Below are 27,029 nucleotides of genomic sequence, written 5' to 3'. Positions count from 1 at the left end.
TTTCACCCATGAGTTTTCCTGTACATTTAAAGAGAATCAGAAAGTCGAAATTTTTCAGTGTTCACATTTAAAAAGCGTTACCTCTAGCAGTTTTTTGCTTTCAAAGAGAACCACCCTCTGCCACTTCACCAGTTACTTCAAGATCCTTCAGACATAGGAAACAGATGTGGATAAACAGAGGATTTGTCACCTTACTTACCTTCATCCAACTCTCACATCTGTTCAGTAAGTTGGATTTGAAGTAATACCACATTCTCAGTTTCTAGAAGTGACTTTATTAAGCATATTTATTTATTAAGTATAGATCAACAATATTAAAACAATAGGGTAAAATGGCACAGAGCTTGATGGCCTGAGTTTCGTTCCCAGGACCCACATGACCTCTGTATATTGTGGTACACACATACACACAAACACACCCACACGAAATTAAAATTTAATAAAGTAAAAGAAGCCAGGCACAGGCAGGTGGATATTTGTGAGTTCCAGGCTAGGCTGATATACATAGTGAGTTCTATGCCAGCCAGGGCCACACAACATAGTGAGACGCTGTCTCAAACAACAATAAACAAGCAGTAGGTAGAATTGGTAGGTGAAGAGCAAAACATTTCATGAGGTACTGACAACATCCAGAAGACTGGAGCAGCACAGTCAAGAAGCAAACTGGGGGTGAGGGTGGGCAAAGGCTGGAGAAATGGTTCAGAGCTTAAGAGAACTGTTCTGGGTTCAATTCCCAGCACATATATGGCAGCTCACAACCATCTCTAATTCCAGTTCCAGGGAATCCAATACCCTCTTCTGGCCTTCCTGGGCACCAGACACAAATGTGGTACACAGACCTAGGCAAAACACCCAAATGTATAAAATAAAAAAAATAATAAAAATGAAATTTAGACCAACACCTGTGGAGCCTCCACGGAAATGGACTAGGCCCTCTGCATAAGTGAGACAGTTGCGGAGCTTGACCTGCTTAAGGGGCTCCCTGACAGTGGAATCAGGCTACGTCCCAGGTGCATGAGCTGGCTTTTTTCTATGGTGGGACACCTTGCACAGCCTCGAAGCAGGGAGAGGGGCTTGGACCTGCCTCAACTGAATGTACCAGGCTCTGCTGACTCCCCATGAGAGGCCTTACCTTCTTGTAGGAAGGAGTGGGGGGTGGGTTGGAAGAAGGCTGGAGGGGCGGGAGGAGGGAAGAGAGGGATCTATGATTGGTATGTAAATGAATAAAAAATTTCTTAACTAAACTAAACTAAAATAGTAAAAACACAAACAAAATCCAGCAGAAACACTGGGGAGCACTGTTGAGGCCATCAGCATCTGGCTTTTTATTTTCACTGCGATTTTGAAAGTTTACCTTCCATCTGGTCACAAAGATGTTACCATGCTTTTTTGTTTTGTTTTGAAGACAGACAGGGTTTCTCTGTGTAGACCAGGCTGGCCTGGAACTCAGAGATCCATCTGCTGATGCCTCCAAAGCGCAGGGATTAAAGGCGTGCGCTGCCACCGCCTGGCTTACCATGGTTTTTAATATCCACAACTACTGCTGAACAACCTTCTCCCTGTTGCAGGCCAGCACACCCCAGGATAAGAAGTGGTAGACAAAACTTGAGATAAATGTTTGAATCTGAACAAAGGGGGAGTATGCCCCCACCCCCAGTCTGCTCTCAACAAACTTGAACAGTGTGTCAATATAAGGCATATCACACAATACAACTGTGTGAACTTTCTCTGAGGTCTGAATGTCTGTCACCTCAGTCAAGGATACCAAACACAGACACAAGGAAAAGATTCAACACAAGCACAGCTTGATGAAGCAATTATTTTAATTAGGTTAATACAGGCGCACAGGTGAAGGGTCACTGACAGGAACATAGGAACTTATGGGTAGGTATTCCACTGAAGAAAGGGTTACTCCCTTTACCAGCAACAATTATCTGCTTTTATATCCAGAGGAGGGGGGAGGTCTCGTGAGACCCTCCTGTCTAAGTATCATTAACTGCCTAAAAATATTCAGGGATACGCTGGGCATTGTGGTGCATGCCTTTAATCTCAGCACTTGGGAGGCAGATCTCTGAGTTCAAGGCTGGCTTGCTCTACATAGTGAGAGTTCCAGGGCAGCCAGGGCTATATAGAGAAACCCTGTCTCAAAAAAATCAAAACAAAGAAAGTATATTCAGGGAGAGGCAAAGGTCTCTTGATCCCTCCCTGTAGTAAATATATACTGCCTGTAAATCATCATGGAAGGTGCCAGGGCTCCATGCCCATCCCTCTGCATAATACAAAGAGCCTCAATCTGGTGTAGGCCTCCTGCAGGTCATCACAGGTACTGAAATTTCAAGACTGGCAATGGCATGCTCAAAGGACAGCATTCCAAAACATGCCATTCCTTCCTCTGGTGCCCCCTTTTCTAGAATGTGCCAAGCCTGGGAAGGGGTGCTAAGTCTCATCAGTAACTACTGCCTACAGCAAAAAGGAGCTTCTCTTTCCAAAAATAACTGGAGCAATAGTCTACAGGCATAAACACAGAACTTCAGACAGTCATTTCACAGAAATATACCTGTTTAGCAAAACACCAACAGTGTTTCCACCAAGGCCTATGACTGTCTAGCCATAGGTTGTGGATGGGTCTTAGAGATGTGAATTGACCCCTGCAGAGCAAGCCTTCAATTCAATCAGAAAGCAGTTGGTCACTCTCATTAAGTCAGGCCATTGTAGTCCTAGAGCCTATTACATTTATTTCTATATTGTGCAGGGAAGATGTATGCCATAGCATGAATGAGGAAATCAGAAGACAACCTGCAGGATTTGGGCCTCTTTCCACCACATGGGTTCTGAGATCTAACTCGAGTTGCCAGACTTGGCAGCAAGCACCTTCACCAGCTATGCCCTAGTAGGCACATCTTGCTTGCCATTTTAGTAACATGCAGGGTCCAGAGCGAAGTAGTGCTGCATAGTAGCCTGCACCTACAGGCCCCATGAATGCTGGCAAGGAGGAAGCTTCCAGCCCAGTGTCAGCTTGTTTTTTCCACAATCAGCAGCCAAAGCATATGGTGTCTTAAGGAACAGTCTTAACTCTAGTTCTAGGGACAACTAATAGCATTGGCAATAGCCATAACTGTCTGGGGACTTCCGGGCATCTGTGGCAAAGACCTCATGGAGAAGTAGCCTGCCCTGACACCGCATCTTCTCTAAAGAGCCTATGTTCTAAAAGTATCTTTACACACACACACACACACACACACACAGAGGCACATTCATTCAAGCTCCTCAACTATTCTTTTAATACCTGATGTTAGGCACTGGCTGTAAAGGTTTTCCCTCATTCACCTTGTTTTGTATCACCTGTGTCTTACCAACCATAAACCCCACATAAATCTCATGTGCCTGCCCTGTGCACATGTGGACCTCCCTTCCCATCCTCACTCTTTCAGCTCACATGGATGCTCTGTGGACACTCACAGGCTAGCTTTATGTCAGCGGTGAAGTGAAACCTTTTTATACAGGGGTCTCAGGATCACTGAAGGCCCACAAGCCACCATCTCAAACAAGTGCCAGCTGGACTCAGGAGTCAAGAGCTAAGAGGGTAATAAATAAAACGTTAAGAAGATCCAATAGCATGAAGATTCGGTCACTTGTGCTAAGTGTTTCCTCAGTGTTGACCTGAGGATAGCACAGCTGAGAATACATGCATGAAGCCTGGGTTTGTTTCGAAGCACAGGAAGCCAGATGGGGTGACTCATGCATGCAACCCCAGTACTTAGAAAGAGGAGGTAGGACATCAGGACTTCTAAGATCATCCTCGGCTATACAGTAAATTTGAGACCAGCCCGGGCTGCCTAAGAACTTGCCTCAAGAAAACAAAAGCAAATCAAAACCAATATTGGATACAGTGGTGTAGATAGGAGGTTGTACCCTACCCTGAACCATCTACTCATTCTTCATGAGCCATCTGCACCCTCATCCTGAGTGCAGCCTTGGTGGGGAAGGAGCTGGCTCTTGTTCTCAAATTGGTGTAGGGGGCCAAGGGGAAACCCAGACATGCTCACCTGCTGTATCCCCATGGACTCCCTGGGTCTGACAGCCTCTGGGCCCAAGCTGTAGCACACTGCTGCCTCTTCAGTAGACGTCCCTGGCTGCTGAGAGGTCCCTGGGCTGAACAAACAAGTTACACACAAGCATCCTTTCCTGCAGGAGAGCACACAACTTATTCTGGGGAAATGACTCTAAGGAAAGCTGAGACTTTCAGCTGCACCACTTCATCATGTCTTCCTTCACTGATATTCTTTTCCTCAAGCTTTACAGCCTTCCAAAGACAGAATATTTACTGATTAGCACAAACTCCTTTACTGGTCTACTATTTAGGCCTCCATTCACATGCTGTACCACTAACCTCCTACTCTTCTGTATTAAAGGTCAGGCCTAAGGGGAACATTATCACTCCTACTTCACTCCCTTTGAATAAAGTATCCTCACTGTTCAAGACTTTACGTAGGCTTCAAGTTTTAGGATCCTAGAGGAACTACTTAGCAGATAGAACTTTTAATTTGTTTCCCTTATGCCATCACCAGCTGTAAGAAAATGGAAGCCAACAGCTGCAGCTCGTTAATTCCCATGCTCCACCCCACATGCCTTCCTTAGTTTTCCTGCCAATTCGGAGGCCAATACAGTGGACAGCATCTGCACATCTTTTCCTCAAAGTAATTCCTCCATTAGAAGGGCAAGTTCATGTTAGTAGACGGCTAAGCCTTATTTACATGTCTTATTACCCAAAGAAAGGGCCATGAACCTGATGCCTATTTAATCCTCTTCCTTATGTACTACTTACAGGAACTGTAATACACTCTTTCACCTGACAGCTGTATGGGGGGCTGGGAGGTTCCTTGTGGCAAACCTCACTGTCACAGAAGTGGACCACTCCATCCTACAGAAGAGTTGTGCAGTACAGACAGTACAACTGGTACTGCAACAAGAAGGCACACTGTTCCGTGACACAAGGAAAGGACAGCCGTTTCAGAATTAACACCGCAGATGTCCACCCATAGAAAGCTTCCCTTCAGTGGCATGTCTCATCACCCACAGCAGAGACAAGGCAAGTGCTCCTCTCAAACTCATCTTTGGTTCCACTGTGCCCCACATTTGGGCGCCAACTGTTATGTGAACATTTTCTGGCCACATGTTGAATAAGTGTCTATTCATCCCAGATAGGGCACCGAGGGTAGAAGCAAAGAAATGATTCCACCCAAGTGCAGCCTGGGGAACCACTAAATTTAATGGGGCTTACTGAGCCCAGGCAACTTACAGGCAGCCACACTACCAACAAAAATGTCTGTCCATCTCCCAGCAACCAAAAACTTACCATACTCTTTACATGTATAAGGCTTTGTCCCACCATCAATCATTACACATCTTTGAAAGGAACTGTGAGCTTGAAGGTGTCACAGCTTTGTTTCCACTCACAGAACTGTTTCCAGTAGTTCACTCACGGAATCTATGGGAGCAATGACATCTAAATATCATGGGTTTTTTTTCCTCCAGTAAGATGTCTTTCATGTTACCAAAGGGACCTGCATCTCCTGAAGTCTCCAGCACACTGCTGACATTCACAGCGTTTTACTATAAGTTCTTGCATGTGTTTGAAGCAAAAAGGGATAAAAGACTGAGCATATTGTTTCCATTCATAAGGCATTTCCACAGCATGAATTATTTCTGTGAAAGAAGAGTGGCCAGCAAAGGACTTACTACACATTGCTTACATTTGTAGAAACTGTGCCCAGCATGAATTTCTTCATGCATTCGAAGTCTAAACCATATCATTTATGTGGATAAGGCTTATCACGTGACGTCTCAGTTCTTACATGTGTGGATAAGGGTAAACACTTTAACACACTGTTCACAATCATAGTGCTTTTCACCAGTATGAGTTGTCTGATGTATTTGGAGGAAACAGGGATAAAGGAATTAGATACTGCTGACACTCATAGGGGTTTTCTACAGCATGAATAGATTTATGTCTCTGAAAGGAACTGTGACGGCTGAAGGCTTTCCCACATTGTTTGCATTCATAAGGTTTTTCTCCTGTGTGTGTTCTTTCATGTAGTCGGAGGTAACTGTAACGTATAAAGGCCTTGTCACATTGTTTGCATTCATAGGGTTTCTCTCCACTATGAATTCTTCCGTGCAATCGAAGGGAAGAGTGATGTCTAAAGGCTTTACCACATTCTTTACATTTATAAGGTTTCTCTCCAGTATGAGTTATTTCATGTAATCGAAGGGAAGTGTGACGAGTAAAGGCTTTCCCACACTGTTGACATTCATAGGGCTTTTCTCCTGTATGAGTTCTTTCATGCAGTCGAAGGGAAGAGTGATGTCTAAACGCTGTACCACACTGCTTACATTCGTAGGGCTTTTCACCAGTGTGAGTTCTTTCATGCATTTGAAGTAAAGAGGGGTAAAGGAATGATTTACCACACTGTTTACATTTATATGGTCTTTCACTAGTGTGAGTTCTTTCATGCATTTGAAGTAAAGAGGGGTAAATGAAGAGCCTACTACATTGTTTACATTCATAGAATGTTTCTCCACCATGAATAATTTTATGTCTATGATAGGAAGTTTGACATCTGAAGGCTTTCCCACACTGCTTACATTCATAGGGTTTCTCTCCGGTATGAGTCCTTTCATGTAATCGAAGGTAACTGTGACATGTAAAGGCTTTCCCACACTGTTGACACTCATAGGGTTTTTCACCAGTATGAATTCTTTCGTGTAATTGAAGGGCACTGTGGCATCTAAAGGCTTTCCCACACTGGTTACATTTATAGGGTCTTTCTCCTGTGTGAATTCTCTCATGTCTTTGAAGTGAAGTGGAAGAACTCAGAGCTTTACCACACTGGTTACATTTATAGGGTCTTTCTCCCGTGTGAATTCTCTCATGCCTTTGAAGGGAACTGGAAGAACTCAGAACTTTACCACACTGGTTACATTCATAACATTTTCTTACAGTGTGAGTTCCTCCATGTGTGTAAAATGAACTATGATAAACAGAAGCCTTTGCACATTCCTTGTAGTCATAGAAGTTTTCTCCACTTTGAGTTTGGTGATACATTCCAAATGTACTTGGGAAACCAAAGGATTTTAAACATACCTCACATTCACAAGGTCCATTCACAGTGTGAGCACCCATGTATCCTTGAATACTTGTGAGAGAACTGGAATCATATGGCTTGTTTCCATATTCCTCATGCTCATATGGAGTATATTCAGAATGAGATATGATGTGCCTATTAGAGGATGAATGGTACATGAAAACTTTTTCACACACATGATATTCATAGAGCTTAACTTCATAGGAACCTCGCTGCTCATACTGAAGTTCGGTAAAAGGGTTTAGGTTTTTCTCATTCCTGACCACCCTCTTTACTTTCTAATATACAACTTCTGCAAAAATGACAAACAGCTTGATGGTGCATGTCTTTAATCCCTCAAGAGGCAGGTGGGTATCTGTGAGTTAGAGGCCAGTCTAGTCTACATAATGAGTTCCAGGCCAGCCAGAGTTACATGGTGAGACCCTGTCTCAAAAACAAAAGATGCCAGGCAACGGTGGTGCACACCTTTAATCCCAGCATTCAGGAGGCAGAGGCAGGCAGATCTCTGTGAGTTCAAGGCCAGCCTGGTCTACAGAGCCAATTCCAGGATAGCCAGGGCTACATAGAGAGACCCTGTCTCAAAAAAACAAAAGACAACCAAACTAGTTTTTTTTTTTAATTAATTTATTATATATACAGTGTTCTGCCTGCATGTGTCCTTGCAAGCCAGAAAAGGGCACCAGATCTCATTACAGATGGTTGTGAGCCACCATGTGGTTGCTGGGAATTGAACTCAGGACCTCTGGAAGAGCAGTCAGTGCTCTTAACCACTAAGCTATCTCTCCAGCCCCCAAATTAGTTTCTACAGACTGCTTATTATTAAGGTTGAGATCAGAAACTGCTTTCACTGTATTCTTTCTGCCATATCTGAATGGTGTGAAACTAAACAGATTGACTAATGGTTCTACAATATGCCTTCCAGAGAGCATTAAATTAATCAATTAATTAAACAGTGACACTCATTGACACTGTGTCTACGTGAATTATGTTGCAAACATTTAGTAGCATTCTTATACTTAAGTACATATTTTTGATGAGAAGTTTGTAATGATGAATAAGTTAAAAGTTATTTCAGGCCGGGCGGTGGTGGCGCACGCCTTTAATCCCAGCACTTGGGAGGCAGAGGCAGGTGGATCTCTGTGAGTTCGAGGCCATCCTGGTCTCCAAAGCGAGTTCCAGGACAGGCTTCAAAACTACACAGAGAAACCCTGTCCCGAAAAACCAAAAAAATAAAAGTTATTTCATTTGTTCATTATTAAATTTATATGGCATGTTAAAGTTTCTACATTTGCTTCCACTTATACATGCAAATTACCTTTGATATCTTCCAAAATTTTTGCAATCATCTTCAATATTCTGTTCTTCCCATATAGATCCTAAAATATAGCACCAAAAATTTATGGTAAATTATTAGAAATTAATGAAAGCAAAGCTGGATGTGGTGGCAAATGCTTTTAACTTCAGCACTCAGAATGCAGAGGCAGGTGGTCTCTGTGACTTTAAGGCCAGCCTTATCTACATAGTGAAACTCTATTTTGAAAAAAAAAAAAGGTCCCTGGTTAAGAGCACGGTGCACACATACATAAAAATAATAAAATTGTTGAAAAAAAATCACTGAAAAGTAGTTTCTAGTATCAATGTACATTATAATCATGTCTCCTTCTGAAAATGTAGCACTGTGAAAGCGGGGATTTTGTGGGTGTGCCTGCCACTGAGCACGCATTTTGAGAGGACAGCTGTGGGAACTGGCCTGGCCCTTCCACAGGCCTGCAGAGTGAGGACCTCTGACTTCTTGAGCCGTCTCACCTGCTCATTATGTCACTCATTCACCAAATTCTTCCCTTTCTACACCCAGATCACAGAAGACCATTTCTAACAGGGAAACACTTGCGCTCTAACTTAACTAAGGGGAAGAAACACGAGTCTACAAGTCTTACCTATCGCAGCCAGGTTCCTGCAGGTCTCCTGCATCACATCTCTGTACAGACTCTTCTGGGAAGGATCCAGCAAAGCCCACTCTTCCTGGGTGAAGTGCACAGCCACATCCTCAAAGCTCACCAGATCCTAAAACATCCCACACATGTATATAAAAGAACTGACAAGGGATGGGGGTGGGGAGAGATGGCTCAGTGCACTGACTGCTGTTCCAGAGAACCCACATGGCAGCTCACAGCTGTCTGTAACTCCATGATCTGATAACCTCATTAAGATAAACATGCAGGCAAAATACGGATATACATAAAATAAAAATTAATTAACTTAAAAAAAAAAAAGAACTGACATGTATGCTCAACTGATAAAATGTTCACGCATCCTGCAGTCTCCACACATGTACTTCATGACAGGGGAGCATTAATGCAAACAATGAACGACTGTGAACAGAACCATCAAGGTAAAAACACTCCTCTCATCGAGTGGCCCGGGGAGCTCCATCCAATTCATATTCCTACAAAGTCCCACCACCTATACCCAGAAGAGATCTGTCTTTAGCCACCTATGTGTACAGAGTTTAAGCTTTGCTGGGTGGAGAACAAGATAATGGGGAGAGCTCATGAATGAACACAAAGAATGAGAATACATCACTCAAGCATAATGAGTTCTAAGAATACTGTGGCAATTCAGAACCATTTTCCTTCTGAGAGTAGACTCATCTGTTACAAACTCAGAAAAACCTAGAGCATCAGGCACAGTCCCAGTGATAACAGACAATGTATGTGATGAGCTTCCCTGGAGAGCACTATTTCACACATGGTGTCACCACTTAAATGGGGAAATGAGCCCATCCTATATGCTAACAGAAAAGAAATCATTAAGATTCCTGAGTACAACTTACTCCAGTCCAAATGTTAGCGTAGAAAAAGCTCCAGATCATGAGAATAGTCTCTCAGGCCTGGGTGGAGACCTGACATTCCAGCTCGGCTGATTCAGTCACTCTGGCGAAGGGACCACCCCTAGGAAGGCAGGCTCACCATAACCATGCTAAAGAGACAGCTGCAGTCATTGGTTCTTCAATGAGTTTCTTTCTTTCCCTTCCCAGAACCCCGGCCCTACTACAGTCATGAAAGGTTGTTAAGTCACCCTGCTTTTCTGAATTACTCAGAAAAGCATATTGTCCCTCTTTTCTATCTCTTTTCTAAGCATACTTTCTTTAACTCTCTGTCATCTCCCCCACCACCACCACACCGCTTGTTGGCTATGCATCTCCCTCCATGCCAGCTTCAACGGCATGGCTTCCTCCCTTCTCCTGCAGGCAGCTTACCTGCCCTGCAGTTCTTTTAAATACTGATAAAATTGTCCTTGTGCTTCTGTGAGTGTATTCTGAAATTTTTTTATTAATGAGACAAAGAACACCTAAAGTGGACCCCACTTTCCCGTGTATCACAAATTAAATCAAGTAATACAAATACTGCATGATTAATAAAGATCTTAACCAGCATGATGGCAAACACCTTTAATATCTGCAATACCAGCGCTCAAGAGGAAAAGGTTGGCAGATCTCTGTGAACTGGAGGCCAGTCTAGTCCACATAGGGAATTCCAGGAAAGCCAAGGATACAGACTGAGACCCTGCCTCAAAATAAAGAAATAGGGGATGGAGAGATGGCTCAGTGCTTAAGAGTACTTGTTGCTCTTGCAGAGGACCCAGGTTCAAGTCCCAGGATCCACATGGCAGCTCTCACCCATCTGTGACTCCAGTTCCATGGATCCAACACCTCTTCTTACCTCTGCAGGCAGTAAGCACACACGCGGTGCACATACGGACATGTAGGCAAACCACCCATATACATACACATTAAAAATAATGAAGTAAATAAACCTAAAAAAATAAATAAATAAACAAGCAGGCAGTGGTAGTGACACACACCTTTAATCCCAGCACTCGGGAGGCATATACAGGCAGATCTCTATGAGTTTGAGGCCAGCCTGGTCTACAAATTGAGTTCCAAGACAGCCAGAGCTGTTACACAGAGAAACCCTGTCTTGATAAAGAAAAAAAAAAAATCTCACAGTAATTTAATTACACTCTTCAGGTACTGCCAAAGACTACCAAAAAAGAAAGAATCCCCATAGCAAAAAGGGCCAGCCATGTGCAGCCAACTCACTGCCCCAACTGAGCCCAAGGAATGTCCAAGGACAAGGCCAGTAAGAAGTTCGTCATTCTGAACACAGTAGAGGCCACTTCCATCAGGGACATTTCTGAACCAAGTGTCTTAGATGCTTATGGGCATCTCATATCTACTCCAAGCTGTACTACTGCATGAGTAGTGCCACTCAAAGCAAGGTGGTCAAGAATTGATCACAAAGCCTGGAAGAACTAAACACACTCATCGTGATTTAGACCCACTGGTGTTGCCCTATGACCACCAAGAAAGCTCATGTAAAGAGCAAAGAAACCATGTGGGAAAAAATAAAATAAAATGGAAATTATACTTATATAGCAAAAAAATTCATTACATGGGGAGTGCAGCACAGCCTTTGATCTCAGTACTCTGCAGACAAAGGCAAGGAGATTTCTTTGAGTTTGAGGCCATCAGAGTGTAATATAGTAAGTTCTAGGCCAACCAGGCTACAAAGGAAGACTCTTTTTCATAACAAGATGTGTATGGGGGCGGGGGGAGGTAATTACACTCATTTATTCAGGAGGGTGAATGTGGAGTTCAGAGGACAAGTTGCAAGACTGGGTCTGAGGAATTAACACAGGCTTAGCAGCAGGCATCCTTACTCACTGAGCCACTTGTTAGCCCTGAACGGAATATTTCAACTTTAACTGAGTAATGCTAAAGCATGACAGAATTAAGAGAAGGGTGGCTTATCTTTTTAGAAAAAACTCAATGTAGCAGTTGTAGCTGCTTTGGAGAAGGGACAGAACAATCACCTGATGTCAGAAATCCCAGCCAGACCATATCAAACAGTGGCATGTTCATCTGGCGCGGGAAGGAAGGCTGGCACAAGTGCAGTACCACCAACATTCACTTCCTCCTAATCACACTTTTATAAAAATCCCGCCGGGCGGTGGTGGCGCACGCCTTTAATCCCAGCACTCAGGAGGCAGAGCCAGGCGGATCTCTGTGAGTTCGAGACCAGCCTGGGCTACCAAGTGAGTTCCAGGAAAGGCGCAAAGCTACACAGAGAAACCCTGTCTCGAAAAACCAAAAAAAAAAAAAAAAAAAAAAAAAAAATCCCATAAGTCTACAGGCTTTTTCTGTAGTCAACCAAAATTATTTTTCTAAACTGACAAGGAATAGCAGCTGTTTAGCAAATGTCAGAGTCTTCACAACAGTAGTGGGATATCTTACCTAAAATAGTTCAAGAACATACAAACCATAAAGCTGACACAAAAGGTAAATTTTAAAACATATTCTCTCTTAGCACACAGGTATATCAAGGCATGTTGAAAAGACACTTTCAGAAAACATCTGAGAAGGCTCTCTCATCTTGAGCCTCAACTTCTCTCGAGGCTGGACTCAGCAGAAAGTAAGAAGGAGGCTGCAGAGTTAAAAGGCGGCCCCTAACTCAGCCATCCATAGATCTGCTCACAGGCAGCCTTTTTCAGTCTTGTTTTTTAGCTCTTGAAAAATAATAACTGAATACAAAGTGCACTCTGGAGCCAGATTGCCAACACACAGGTAATAGAATTTTGGTAACACTAAACAAATGGCAAATTGAGCCCTCAACACAGGGGCAGCAAACCCTGGGGAAGACAGAAACTGACTTCCAGGGGCATTTATTGTAACAGTCTTAGTGACGAGGTCTCACTATGTAGCAATAGCTGGGCTGAAATTAACTGTATAGACCAGGCTGGCCTCAATCTCATGGTATCCACCTGCCTTTGCCTCCCCAGTGCTAGGATTAAAGCTATGTGCCACCATAACTCTTCTCAAATGCTCAGATCTTGTGTGTACATGGGGGGGGGGGGGGGGGGGGTGCGCGCACACACACACACACACACACACACATCTGTGGTTTTTGTTTGGGGGATTTTACTTTTAGTCAACCAGTGACACAGTGAGATACTGTCATAAATTTTTTTAAATATTTTATCTTTATTCACGTGTATTTTAAACTGTCTCTGTGTGTGTCAGTGTTCCAGATGCCCATGAAGGTCAGAAGGTCTCAGATCCTTTAGTGCTCGAGTTACTAAAAACTGAGCCACCACACTCAGCTTCACACTTACCTCTAACACTCTGGAAGAGTAGTACATACTTTTAAGCACTGAGCCATCCCATCTGCCTCAAATGCTCACTTTTTTGTCATCTCCCAGCCCACAGGGTCTCACTGTGTAGATCTGGCTGCCCTGGATCTCACTCTATAGACCAGGCTGGCCTCAAACTCACAGAGATTTGCCTGCCTCTGCCTCCCGGGTGCTGGGATTAAAGGCAAATGCTCACTTTTTAACATTATGAAGTCACAAAGAATGCAAAGAATGACAAATATGTGGCTCAAAACTTGAGGGAGAATGACTTGAGATTCTGAGAACTCTCATTTAGTGCAAAACCTAAAGTCATCATAATTTGCAAAACAGTACCACCAGTTGGTGGGGAAATGTTCAAACACATGCACCTGGGGGGACCATATATCACATATAAAGGACAAATGTTGCAATCCCATGGGCAAAAACTTAGTAACTTAGATGAAATGAAATTTTTAGAAATGAAAAATATATCAAGAAACACATAAAGAGATAATAGTCTGAATGGGCATGGATGTATCAAAAAAACATACCTGAAACTCTTAAAAAAAAAAAAAAAAAGACAAGTGCTGGGCATGGTGGTGAACACCTTTAATCCCAGCACCCAAGAGGCAGAGGCAGGTGGATATCTATGAGTTCAATGATAGCCTGGTCCACATAGTGAAATCCTGTCTTAAAATAAATAAATAAGACCCATAAGCCCAACCGGCACCGATTGGAAACAGGTAAGGCCCCATCTCTGGACTGGACAGACCAGGTCTCTAGCCCCTAGGCCCCGGGGGCACATTCCATGCCCGTCCCCCCAGCCATTGGAGCCCCAGGGACCAGGCAGCTGCCCCTTCCCCCAGTGCCCTCCCCAAGACAACCATCCCCTGTGACACCAGTGACCACTGGACCCATAAGCCCACCCTGCACCAATTGGGAACAGGTAAAGCCCCATCTCCGGACCAGGCAGACCAGTTCTCTAACCCCTAGGCCCCAGGGGCACATTCCATGCCACTCACTCCGCCCCCTCAGACAGTGCAGTCCTAGAGACTGGGCAGCAGATTCTTCCCCCACCCCACTCGCCAAACCAATCATGCCCCCTAATACCAGTGACCACTGGAGCCATAAGCCCACCCTGCACTGATTGGGAATAGCTGCTCCCTGAGACAGAGCTCACTAGCACCAATTAGACTAAGAACTGCTCCCTGAGACACAGAGTCCATCAGCACTGACTGGACCAAGAGCCCCGATAGACCAAGAGTATCAATCAGACCAAGAGAAGCTCCCTCAAACACAGACACCACTTGCACCAAGTGGAGGAAGAGATGGGTAGATGCCAGTACAAAACTACAGTCAACAACATAAATACCAACATGGCACCATCAGAACCTAGTGGTTCTACATCAGGAAGACTTGAACATCTCAATGCAGAAGCAGAAAAAATTGACCTTAAAAATGACTTTAAGAAGATGATAGAGGCCTTTAAAGAGGAAATGAAAATTTCCCTTAAAGAAATTGAGGAAAAGACAAAAAATTGGAAAAAAAAAAATCAATAAATCCTTTAAAGAAAGCCAAGAAAAAGCAATTAAACAGATGAAGAAAACAGTTCAAGATTTGAAAACTGAAATAGAGGCAATAAAAAAGACACAAACTGAGGGAATGCTGGAAATGGAAAATCTGACTAAATGAAGAGGAACTACAGATGCAAGCATAACCAACAGAACGCAAGAGATGGAAGAGAGAATCTCTGGCATTGAAGATACGATAAAGGTAATAGATTCATTGGTCAAAGAAAACACTAAAGCCAAGAAAGTCATAACACAAAACGTCCAGGAAATTTGGAACACCATGAAAAGACCAAACTTAAGAATAAAAGGGATAGAAGAAGGAAAAGAATACCAACTCAAAGGCACAGAAAATATATTCAGGAAATCATAGAAGAAAACTTTCCCAACCTAAAGAAGGAAATGCCTATGAAGATACAAGAAGCTTATAGAACACCAAATAGACTGGATCAAAAAAAAAGTCCCCTCACCACATAATAATCAAACCACTAAACATACAGAATAAAGAAAAAATATTAAGAGTTGCAAAGGAAACAGGCCAAGTAACACACAAAGGCAGACCCATAAGAGTAACACCTGACTTCTCAATGGAGACTGAAAGCCAGAAGGTCCTGGACAGACATTATGCAGACACTAAGAGACCATGGATGCCAACCCAGACTATTATATCCAGCAAAACCCTCAATCACCATAGACGGAGTAAACAAAATATTCCATAATAAAACCAGATTTAAACAATACCTATCCACAAATCCAGCCCTACAGAAAGCACTAGAAGGAAAAATCCAACCTAAGGAAGTTAGATGCACCCATGAAAACACAGGCAATAGATAATCCCACACCAACAAATACCAGAGAAGAGAAACACACAACACCACCACCAAAAACAACAGGAATTAACAATCACTGGTCATTAATATCTATTAATATCAATGGTCTCAATTTGCCTATAAAAGACACAGGCTAACAGAATGGACACGAAAACAGGATCCATCATTCTACTGCATATAAGAAACACACCTCAACTTTAAAGACAGATACTACCTCAGAATAAAAGGCTGGGAAAAAACTTTCCAATCAAATGGACTTAAAAAGCAAGCTGGTGTAGCTATCTGTCAATGTAATACACCATATTAACAAACTGGGAAAAAAAAATGATCATCTCATTAGATGCTGAAAAAAACCTTTGACAAAAATCCAACACCCCTTCATGATAAAGGTCCTAGAGAGATCAGAAATACAGGGAACATACCTAAATATAATAAAGGCAATTTGCAGCAAACCAACAGCCAACATCAAATTAAATGGAGAGAAACTCAAAGTGATTCCACTAAAATCAGGAACAAGACAAGGCTGTCCACTCTCTCCATATTTATTCAATATAGTACTTGAAGTTCTAGCTAGAGCAATAAGACAACATAAGGAGATCAAGGGGATACAAATTGGAAAGGAAGAAGTCAAACTTTCACTATTTGCAGATGATATGATAGTATACATAAGTGACCCCAAAAATTCTATCAGGGAACTCCTACAGCTGATAAACTCCTTCAGTAATATGGCAGGATACAAGATTAACTCAAAAAAAATCAGTAGCCCTCCTATATACAAATAATAAAAGGGCTGAGAAAGAAATCAGAGAAACATCACCCTTTATAATACCCTTTACAATAGCCACAAATAATATAAAATACCTTGGGGTAACTCTATCTAAGCAAGTAAAGGACTTGTGTGATAAAAACTTTAAATCTCTGAAGAAATTGAAGAAGATATCAGAAAATGAAAAGATTTCCCATGCTCATGGATAGGCAGAACTAACATAGTAAAAATGGCAATCTTACCAAAAGCAATCTACAGATTCAATGCAATCCCCATTAAAATCCCAACACAATTCTTCACAGACCTGGAAAGAACAATACTCAACTTCATATGGAAAAACAAAAAAACCCAGGATAGATAAAATAATCCTGTACAATAAAGCAACCTCTGGAGGCATCACAATCCCTGACCTCAAGCTCTACTATAGCGCTACAGTAATAAAAACAGCTTGGTACTGGCATAAAAACTGACATGTGGACCAACAGAATCAAATTGAAGACCCTGACATTAATCCACACATCTATGAACACCTGGTTTTTGACAAAGAAGCCAAAACTGTACAATGGAAAAAAGGAAGCATCTTCAACAAATGGTGCTGGCATAACTGGATGTCAGTCAACATGTAGAAGACTGCAAATAGATCCATATCTGTCACCATGCACAAAATTCAAGTCCAAGTGGATCAAAGACCACAACATAAATTCAGTTACTCTGAACCTGATAGAAGAGAAAGTAGGAAGTAGTCTTTAACACATTGGCACAGGAGATCACTTCCTAAATATAACACCAGTAGCACAGACACTGAGAGCAACAATTAATAAATAGGACCTCTTGAAACTGAGAAGCTTTTGTAAGGCAAAGGACACGGTAAATAAGACAAAACAACAGCCCACAGAATGGGAAAAGATCTTCACCAACCCCACAACTGACAAAGGGCTGATCTCTAAAATATATAAGAATTCAAGAAACTAGACATCAAAGTACTGAACAATCCAATTAAAAAATGAGCTCCAGAGCTAAACAGAGAATTCTCAAAAGAAGAATCTCAAATGGCCGAAAGACATTTAAGAAATTGCTCAACATCCTTAGTCATCAGGGAAATGCTAACCAAAACGACTCTGAGATATCATCTTACACCTGTCAGAATGGCTATGATTAAAAACACTGATGACAGCTTATGTTGGAGAGGACGCAGAGCAAGGGGAACACTCCTCCACTGTTAGTGGGAGTAGAAGCTTGTACAGCCACTTTGGAAATCAGTATGATGGTTTCTCAAAAAATTGGGAATCAATCTACCTCAAGACCCAGCTATACCACTCTTGGGAATGCTCAATCATACCACAAGGACACATGCTCAACTATGTTCATAGCAGCATTATTCATAATAGCCAGAACCTGGAAACAACCTAGATGCTCCTCAACCAAAGAACGGATAAATAAAATATGGTACACATACACAATGGAGTACTACTCAGCAGTAAAAAACAATGATATCATGAAATTTGCAGGCAAATGGATGGAACTAGAAAATATCATCCTGAGTGAGGTAACCCAGACTCAGAAGGACAAACATGGTATGTACTCACTCATAAGTGGATACTAGATGTAAAGCAAAGGATAACCAGACTGCAACCCACAGCTCTAGGGAGACTAGCTAGCAAGGAGGACCCTAGAAGGGACGCATGGATTGCCCAGCAAAGGAGAAATAGATGAGATCTACATGAGCAAACTGAGGATGAGGGGGAGTAATGGAGGGCAAGGGATAGGGGATGAGAATATAGGCAATGGGAGGTTCGAGCAGGAACAAGGACAGAGTGGGAAAGCAAGGAAAGAGATACCATGATAAAGGAAGGCATGATGGGAATACGGAGAAACAGAGTGCTAGGGAAGTTCCCAGGAATCCACAAGGATGACTCCACCTTAGACTACTGGCAATAGTTGAGAGGGTGCCTGAACAGGCCTATTCTGCTGATCAGATGAGTGAATACCCTAACTGTCATCACAGAACCTTCATCCAGCGACTGATGGAAGCAGATGCAGAGATCCACGGCCGGGCGCCAGGCCGAGCTCCAGAAGTCCAATCAATGAGAGAGAGGAGGGAATCTATGACAAGGGACATTGAGATCATGATGAGAAAACATACAGAGACCACCAGCCAAACTAGTGGGAACACATGAACTGTGGACCAATAGCTGTGGGGCCCCCATGCTACTGGACCAGGCCCTCTGTTTAGGCAAGACAACTGTTTAGCTTGAACTGTTTAGGAAGCCCCCAGGCAGTGGGATCAGGAGCCATCCCCTGGTGCATGAGCCGGCTTTTTGGAGCCCAGTGCCTATGGTGGGACAGCTCACACAACCTTGGTGCAGCGAGGAGGGGCTTGGACCTGCCTCAACTCAATGTACCAGGCTCTGATGACTCCCCCATGGAACATCTTGCCTTGGAGGAGGTGGGAATAGTGGGTGGGTTGAGGGGGAAGGCTGGGGGGCAGGAGGAGGGAGGAGAGGGGGATCTGTGGTTGGTATGTAAAATGAATAGAAAATTCAATAAACAAATAAAGCATTTCCAATTCAAAACTATGACACCAATATTATCCTACACAAAGACAGTAAGTTGAAAAAACAAACAAAAACCAACTATAGACAGATACAAACAAAATCTCAAAACAATTAGAAATGGAAAATTAAATTGTATTTTCTAAGGCAGCACACAGCCAGGCACAGCAACACACATCTGCAATCTCAGAAACAGGTTCCAGAGTACAAGGCAGTATTAATGCCATGAACTTCAGGCCAGAATGGGGTACAAAATGATACCTGTGTCAGTGTTTAAAACTGAAGCTGTGAAGGCTGGAGAGGTGGCTCAGGTGTTAAGAGCATGCACCATTCTTAAAAAGAAGCCGAGTTGATTCCCAGCACCCAAACCAGGGAGCTCATTGCAACCTAGAACTGCAGCTCCAGGGCACCTGATACCCTCTGACCTCCTCAGACACACACATAAATAAACAATAACAAAAAAAGTAATTGAAGCTGAGGAAAGTGCAACTGCTAAACCATATGCTTTAATGTACAAAGCTTGAACTCAAGCCACAGCATCCAAAAAGAAAAACAATCCTAAATGTAATGTATTACACATCAAGGGAAGTAAGAAAAGTAAGATTATGCCAACAACTGGAAAACTACATGGCAAGAGGAGGAGAAGAAACGGTTCAGAAAAGCACGTACTGCTCTGACAGAGGACCCACATGGCACTCACAACAGTGACTCCAGTTTCATGGGGTCCAGCATGGCCTTCTGGTCTCCACAGGTACCAGGTACACACACTTACATAAAGGCAAAACACTCATATACATGAAATGAAATAAATCTTTTAAAAAGAAATTAGCCCTTTTAAAAATGCATGTGATAAGGGCCAGGAACGGTGGAGCACACCTTTAATACCAGTACTGGGAGGCAGCAGCAGGCATACCTCTGAGTTCAAAATCAACCTGGACTACAGAACTAGTTCCAGGATAGCCAGAGCTATATAAGAAAGAACCTATCTTTAAAAAAAAAAAAAAAAAGGGTGGGGTGGGGTGAGGAGATAGATGAGCAGGGGATGGTGGCAGATACCTTTAATTCCAGCACTAGGGAGGCAGAAACAGGCAGATCTCTATGAGTTTGAAGCTAGCCCAGTTTACATAGCAAGTTCCAGGCCACCCAAAGATAAAGCTACACAGCAAGACCTTGCCTCAAAGAGAAAAAGAGCATCCAAAAAAAAAGTGGGATGGGTTTTTGTTTTTTGGTTTTTTTCTGTTTTGGTTTTTCAAGACAAGGTTTCTCTGTGTGGCCCTGGCTGTCCTGGAACTTGCTCTGTGCTAAGATTAAAGGCATGAACTGCCATCAGCCAACTTGGGACTGGTTTCTTTTAAACTGTACACACATAGCTGGGTGGTGGTGGTGACACGTGCCTTTGATCCTAGCACTCCTTTTGTCTTTGATCCCAGCACTCGGGAGGCTGAGGCAGGAAGATCTCTGTGAGTTCAAGGCCAGCCTGGTCTACATAGTGATTTCCAGAAGAGCCAACACTACACAGAGAAACCCTGTCTCGAAAAACCAAAAAGAAAAAAAAAAGTGTATACAGATACACATACACAGATGTGCACAGAGTGGCAAGAAAAGGGATGAAGGATGCTATTGGCATTGAAAAGAAAAAAATAAACTGTTTCTCTTCACAATAAATCCCAAGAATCAACAAAAACTCATGGAACTGTATTACTAAAACCAATGACTATAACAAAACATCAAATGTTTAAAGGTTAGTGTAACGTCTATCAGTGTCCTGTAAAACAGCAGTGAACAACCGAGTGGACAGCAATATCATACCATATGGAAACACAAATAAAAGGAGACACAAAGAAATACATAAATTTAACAAAGTCCTTTAGACAAGAACTACATTTTTTTTTTTTAAAGACTTTAATTCTTTTTAAATCATCAAAAAGTTTTAAGGGCAAAGTGGAAGTACAAGTTTTAGATACATAGCAAGAGAGGCAGTGGTCCTCTCTGAGTGAGAGAATACTTTTACTTTATTTTTAGATTATTATTTTATGCATATCAGTGTTCTGCCTGCATATATGTATGTGCATCATGTGGGTGCCTGGTGCCTGTGGATCCAGAGGAGGCCTGGATCCCAAAACTAGTTACAGAAGATTGTGAGCTGCCATGTAGGTGCTGGGAATTGAACCTGTGTCCTCTGCAAGAACAAGTGTTCTTAACTGCTAAGCCAACTCTCCAGCCCCTCAGAATCCAGCAGAGGGCACTGGTTGCTCTGGGACCAGAGTTACAGGCGGCTGTGAGCCATCAGAGGTGGGTCCTTAAGAGCAGGACTATCTTAAGCACTGAGCCATCGTCACAGGCCATCTACTCCTCATCTCTTTGAGACAGGATTGCACTATGTAGCCCTGGCTAACCTGGAACTCCCTAACTATGTAAACCAAGCTATCCTCCATCTGTCTGCCTCTTCCTCCCAAGTGCTGGGATTAAAGATGGACCAACCTATAACTAAAAAATAAACAAACAACAACCCACAAAATATCAATATATTTCATGCTTATGAATAGGAAGCTCAGTATTGAAATGTCAGGTTTCCTCAATCCACACTGTAAATTCAATAATGGCAATAAAAATCCCAAGAACTTACTAAAAAAAAAAAAAAAAAAAAAAAACCACACCTAATAAACTGATTCTCAAGTTTATATGGAGAGGGGTAAAAAAAAACTCAAAATGGTCCACACAATTCCGATCTAACAGCACACAGACTTAAAGTTTAAGACTACCAAATAATACCACAATAATCAAGACAGGGTACTATTTGGGAAAGAATAAAAAAAAAAAATCAACAAAACAAAAAACCCAGAAATAAAATCACAAAAAAGGTATAATCTTTTTTTGACATAGGAGCAAAGGAAACTCAACGAGAGGGAGAGTGGTATAATGTTATTGGCAAAATTGATGCATTTATAGACAAAGAAATTAATCGGACAAACTTTTTAAATGTTCACAATATTGGGGCTGGAGAGATGGCTCAGCGGTTGAGGGCACTGGCTATTCTTCCCGGGTTCAATTTCCAGCACCCACATGAAAGCTCACAACTGCCTGTAATTATAGTTCCAGGAGACCCGACACCCTCACACAAACATACATCAATGCACATAAAAGTAATTTTTAAAAAGTTTAAAATTTCACAATATTGACTCAAGATGAATGCTTGACCTAAATGTTAAATGTAAAACTCAGTACTTCTAGAAAGTAAGAGGAACCAGACGACCTAGAGTTTTACAGTCTTCTGATGAGATACCCAAAGCAGGAGCGACGCTCCCCAGAGCAGGGCGGGGCCTCCTGCTGCGAGGCTCGGCGCTCTGCGCAGACGCGGACCGCGGGGCCGAAGACACTGGGCCCGGAGCTACATAGCTCGGGACAGCGCTGCCGGCCCCGCCCAAGCCCCGGGGAGGATCCACCATAGCCGCCAGGGACGGCCGCCCTCGCTCACCATGGCGCGGCTTCCGGAGTCGCCCACGGTCCCCTCACAGCTCCCGGCGGCGGTGCTCACACTGCAGCACACCGCACCTCCCTCGGATGCGGCGCCGAGCCCACAGTATGGCGGCCAAAAAGGACCCGCCTCTCGCCGCCCGTCGGCGCTCCTGATTAGACGCAGCGCTCCCAGGCCCTGATTGGCTAGCAAGGCCTGAGTGACACCAGCTTCCAAAAGCGGAGGCGTAGAACTCAAATGACAGCCATAGCCCCGCCCTCCTAGGCCAAGCTTCCGAGCCAGGCCTGAACTGGCCTACCACAGGGGAGAGTGCATTTAAGCAGACCTTGCTCCTCCCTAGTAAAGCTGTTCTCATACCACTTCCAATATTTCCTCCTGGGCACCAAGTAGCTGCTGTGCACACTCTACTACACACTGAGTGTTCACTGCGGTAATCCTGCTTCCTCACAACTGAAAAGACGCCCAGGAACAAGACTTGATGTCTTCCAGGCATTTGGCACATCTATTCATCTTTCTCAGGCTGGACATTAACACAAGTATCTATTCCCTCTGTTTCTGTAGCACATGTGTGCTTCCAGACTACTTTAGTTAAGATCTCTGCTCCTTTCATCTCTCCCCTATCCCTCAGGTCCAGGCCTCTACAAACATTCCAATTTAAACAAAATAACAAAAAAAAACAAAAAAAAATTGAAGCCATGGGCCAAGGAAATGACTTAGTAGGTTAAGACTGAACATGGCAGAAGAAGAAAACCAACTCCGGGAAGCTGTCCTCTGACCAAGAGTATGTCCTACATACATACATATACACTTAGTCACTAAATAATTAAAACTTATTTATTTATTGGTTTTTCCAGACAGAGTTTCTCTATTGCCCTGGCTGTCCCAGAGCTTGCTCTATAGCCCAGGCTGGCCTCAAACTCACAGAGATCCACCTGCCTCTGCCTCCTGAGTGCTAGGATTAAAGGTGTGTGCTCTTTGTTTTTCTAAAAAGAAAAAAAAGGCAGGCAGTGGTGGTGTGTGCCTTTAATCCCACCACTGGGGATGCAGAGGCAGGCTAATCTCCTAGTTCGAGGCCAGCCAGTGTTACACAGAAAAACCCTGTCTCAAAAACCAAAAAAAAAAAAAAGAAAGAAAGAAAGAGAAGTTTAATTTCTTACAATAGAAACTATAATAAAAGAAAAACCCAGGGTCAGATAATGGAGAAAATGAACAGAACACAGTAAATGCTGTTAGGTGGTAATGATTAATGTAATGATTAATCTTGTTAACCTGATGGGAGCTACTGTTAGGATTCTGCCACTTCTCCAGCTGTATGACCACACATTACATCATCCATCCATGCACTGAGTGATTATGTAATGCGTGCAGTATGGTCACACAATCTGGGCATGCATGGCGGAGCTCCATAAGCCCACATGTGCATATGCAGGAGGATCCTTAAAAAGCCGGTCACAGACTCCTCCCCTCTTTCCTGCTTTCTCCTCCTCCTCTCTTGAGAACACTCTTCCACAAGCCTGGTCACTCTCTTCTATCCCCTCCTCCTTCTAATAAAGTTCTGATACTAGGTTTTGTCATGTCTTGTGACCTTTCTCGCACAGTAACCGATCCGTTTCCTTCCTATTGGACATTGAGCCACTTACTCAGTCCTGAGGGAGTTTTGGGGTCCCACTTCTCTTCATTTCCCTATTGTTGGGATAGGGGGACAGGCTTACTCACGTCACCAGACCCCCACCACTTAATTGTACTTTCAGGGGTACCTAATGGGAAGAGATTTTCCAGCTAAGGGAGGAGCTTTCATTTCATTTGCTCCCTCCATGTGCCTCACTCCAGACCGGTCAGAAGTACTTCTCCTCCTCATGAACAGTGACACAGACAGGACCCTGCTCTCTCTCAAGTTCCAGAGGACATCAGGAACTTGTCCCCAATTCCAGAAGAATGAGGTTTCACCCCACAAGATTTTCTCTTCCTGGTTCCCTCTTCTAACTAATGACTCAGCTAATTGTCACAAGACCACCATAGAGCTGGAGTCCAAGGACCATCAGATATACCCAGGCGGTGAGGAACAGTAACAGTTCAAAGGTATTTACACCCCCAGACCCAAAAGTGTCCGGGCCCTGCAAAAACAGACTTTAATATAACAATCTATTACTGTTAAATGCTCTCAGCAATTGATCACCTGTGTCTCCTGTATGCTAAACTAATAAAGGAAACAGATGCCTTAAAATAATCTGTCTCTAATAAAGCTTATCTCAGGTAAAACTTAAAAACATGTTCCAGCCGGGCGGTGGTGGCGCACGCCTTTAATCCCAGCACTCAGGAGGCAGAGCCAGGCGGATCTCTGTGAGTTCGAGGCCAGCCTGGGCTACCAAGTGAGTTCCAGGAAAGGAGCAAAGCTACACAGAGAAAACCATCCCACAGCACTTCCCCTTTTCTTTTCTTAAAAAGGAAGGTTTTAACCTTTACATATCTCCAAAGTAGTGCTGTGGGATGGTCTGTATGTCAAGTGTGTTGCTGATTGGTCAGTAAATAAATCACTGATTGGCCATTGGCTAGGCAGGAAGTATAGGCGGGACAAGGAGAAGAATTCTGGGAAGTGGAAGGCTGAGAGAGAGACACTGCCAGCCACCACCAGGACAAGCCAGATGTAAAGTACTGGTAAGCCACAAGCCACGTGGCAAGGTATAGATTTATGGAAATGGATTAATTTAAGCTGTAAGAACAGTTAGCAAGAAGCCTGCCACGGCCATACAGTTTGTAACCAATATAAGTCTCTGTGTTTATTTGGTTGGGTCTGAGTGACTGTGGGACTTGCGGGTGTCAGAGATTTGTCCTGACTGTGGGCCAGTCAGGAAAACTTGAGCTACAAATGGCGTCCAACGTGTTGGCAAGAGTTTCCACCTAAAACCTGAGTAAAAAGATTCTAAAGCGGAGCTAAAAACAGCTCCTAGTTGTCTCTTTCAAGCTAGCGGCAGCCTGTGTGTTTGAGCTACTATGGCGGGTTCCTGGCGTGCATGCTCGACCTGCAGTATGGCGGGAATGAGGCCTCTGCAAGTGGCACATTAAGCTGTGTGGTGGATTTAGCCTTTGCTAGTACAAAAAAAAAAAAAGAGGTTTCTGGGCTACACGCTACTTTGATAGAAGCATAGACCCACTATTTCTGAGAGTTGATGGCTCCCAGAGCTGGCGGAAAACGTACTACCGCCATGTTGGGAAGCTGAAGTGGGCGGAGCCAGCAGCCATAGCGCCAGCGCCGTTTCAGGCTTAGAAGGCTGCAGTTTAAAGCAATAGGCTCAAGCTAATATAAAAAAATAAGCCACGTAAAGATGGCTACCACACAGAGAATCTGGATTATGTTCTCTTTGATATTTGTAACTAAAGAAAAACATTTGATTACAAAAGCTGTTGAGTTATGCCAAAATGTATATTTTAAAGGTACCTTGACTTCAAAATTTGGATGTAAGGATATGTTGCTTTGGAAAGGAGGCTCTGATTTTGTTTCCACAGAAAGCCAGAGGCTATGGATTTGTTCAAGATTAAGATACATCAGGTTTGACCAGCCAAGACCCCCTGAAAGGTCTCCGATGACACCATGGCCCTGATGATCCAACATCCAGAATGGTTTCAAGGTAACTGGCTCAGACGACATACCCTCATGGACTATTCCATAATTCTAAAATTTTCTTTGTATCCCCATAAGATACAGCGCCCCCCTCCAGCAGGAAGTAGTAAGAGAAGCTACGCCCAAATTCCCAAATATACCAAGCTGACTTTGGAGATATGTAAAGGTTAAAACCTTCCTTTTTAAGAAAAGAAAAGGGGAAGTGCTGTGGGATGGTCTGTATGTCAAGTGTGTTGCTGATTGGTCAGTAAATAAATCACTGATTGGCCATTGGCTAGGCAGGAAGTATAGGCGGGACAAGGAGAAGAATTCTGGGAAGTGGAAGGCTGACAGAGAGACACTGCCAGCCGCCACCATGAGAAGCCGCATGTGAAGATGCCGGTAAGCCACGAGCCATGTGGCAAGGTATAGATTAATGGAAATGGATTAATTTAAGATATAAGAACAGTTAGCAAGAAGCCTGCCACGGCCATACAGTTTGTAACTAATATAAGTCTCTGTGTTTACTTGATCGGGTCTGAGTGGCTGTGGGACTGGCGGGTGAGAGAGATTTGCCCTGACCGTGGGCCAGGCAGGAAAACTCTAGCTACAGCCAACCTTGACCAGATGTCCTCCCTATGCTAATTCCCTGCCAGTATCCACCCTCCTGAATGCTTTAGGGAAGTTCCTTGTTTGTATATCCTGCATATTGGGTGTTAACAGCTTAGATGCAAGATTGTAAACATCAGTAGTGAACTTCTGCCCTCTGGGGTTCCCCATTGTGCTGTAAGCCTGTATTTAAGGTTTCCTCCCTCTTTCAATAAACGGCATTGGACATTCTGCTGAGGCGAATGACCCACTGTCTTTTGTCTCTGTTTTTCTATCCACAGCCCCTCGCTCAGACATGGTAAACGGGTGGTGGTA

General features: G+C 43.4%; 1 protein-coding gene across 4 annotated transcripts; it reads right to left on the bottom strand.

The window, feature by feature from the left end:
* Positions 1-1,805: 1,805 nt before the first annotated feature.
* Positions 1,806-22,613, bottom strand: LOC131894346 (zinc finger protein 709-like). 4 transcript variants are annotated; one of them, XR_009374894.1, is made up of 5 exons: positions 22,508-22,613; positions 9,083-9,209; positions 8,461-8,521; positions 4,047-7,280; positions 1,806-3,575 (listed from the first exon to the last, which is right to left on the bottom strand). XR_009374894.1 is itself a non-coding variant. In XM_059244593.1 (5 exons), exons 1-5 carry the CDS (start codon positions 22,508-22,510, stop codon positions 5,480-5,482), a joined length of 336 nt encoding a protein of 111 aa, XP_059100576.1. In that variant the 5' UTR covers positions 22,511-22,613; the 3' UTR covers positions 1,806-5,479. The 4 variants fall into 4 exon arrangements, 2 of the variants coding, with proteins under 2 accessions (XP_059100576.1, XP_059100575.1); XR_009374895.1 differs by having other exon boundaries at positions 1,806-4,185; positions 5,357-7,280; XM_059244593.1 differs by having other exon boundaries at positions 1,806-5,488; positions 7,145-7,280.
* Between the last annotated feature and the right edge of the window lie 4,416 nt (positions 22,614-27,029).

This window comes from Peromyscus eremicus, chromosome 17 (genome assembly GCF_949786415.1).
Source record: "Peromyscus eremicus chromosome 17, PerEre_H2_v1, whole genome shotgun sequence".
In the NCBI taxonomy this organism is placed as follows: Eukaryota; Metazoa; Chordata; class Mammalia; order Rodentia; family Cricetidae; genus Peromyscus; species Peromyscus eremicus.
Note: the sequence above shows the minus strand (reverse complement) of the source record. Positions and strands in the feature narration are given on the sequence as shown.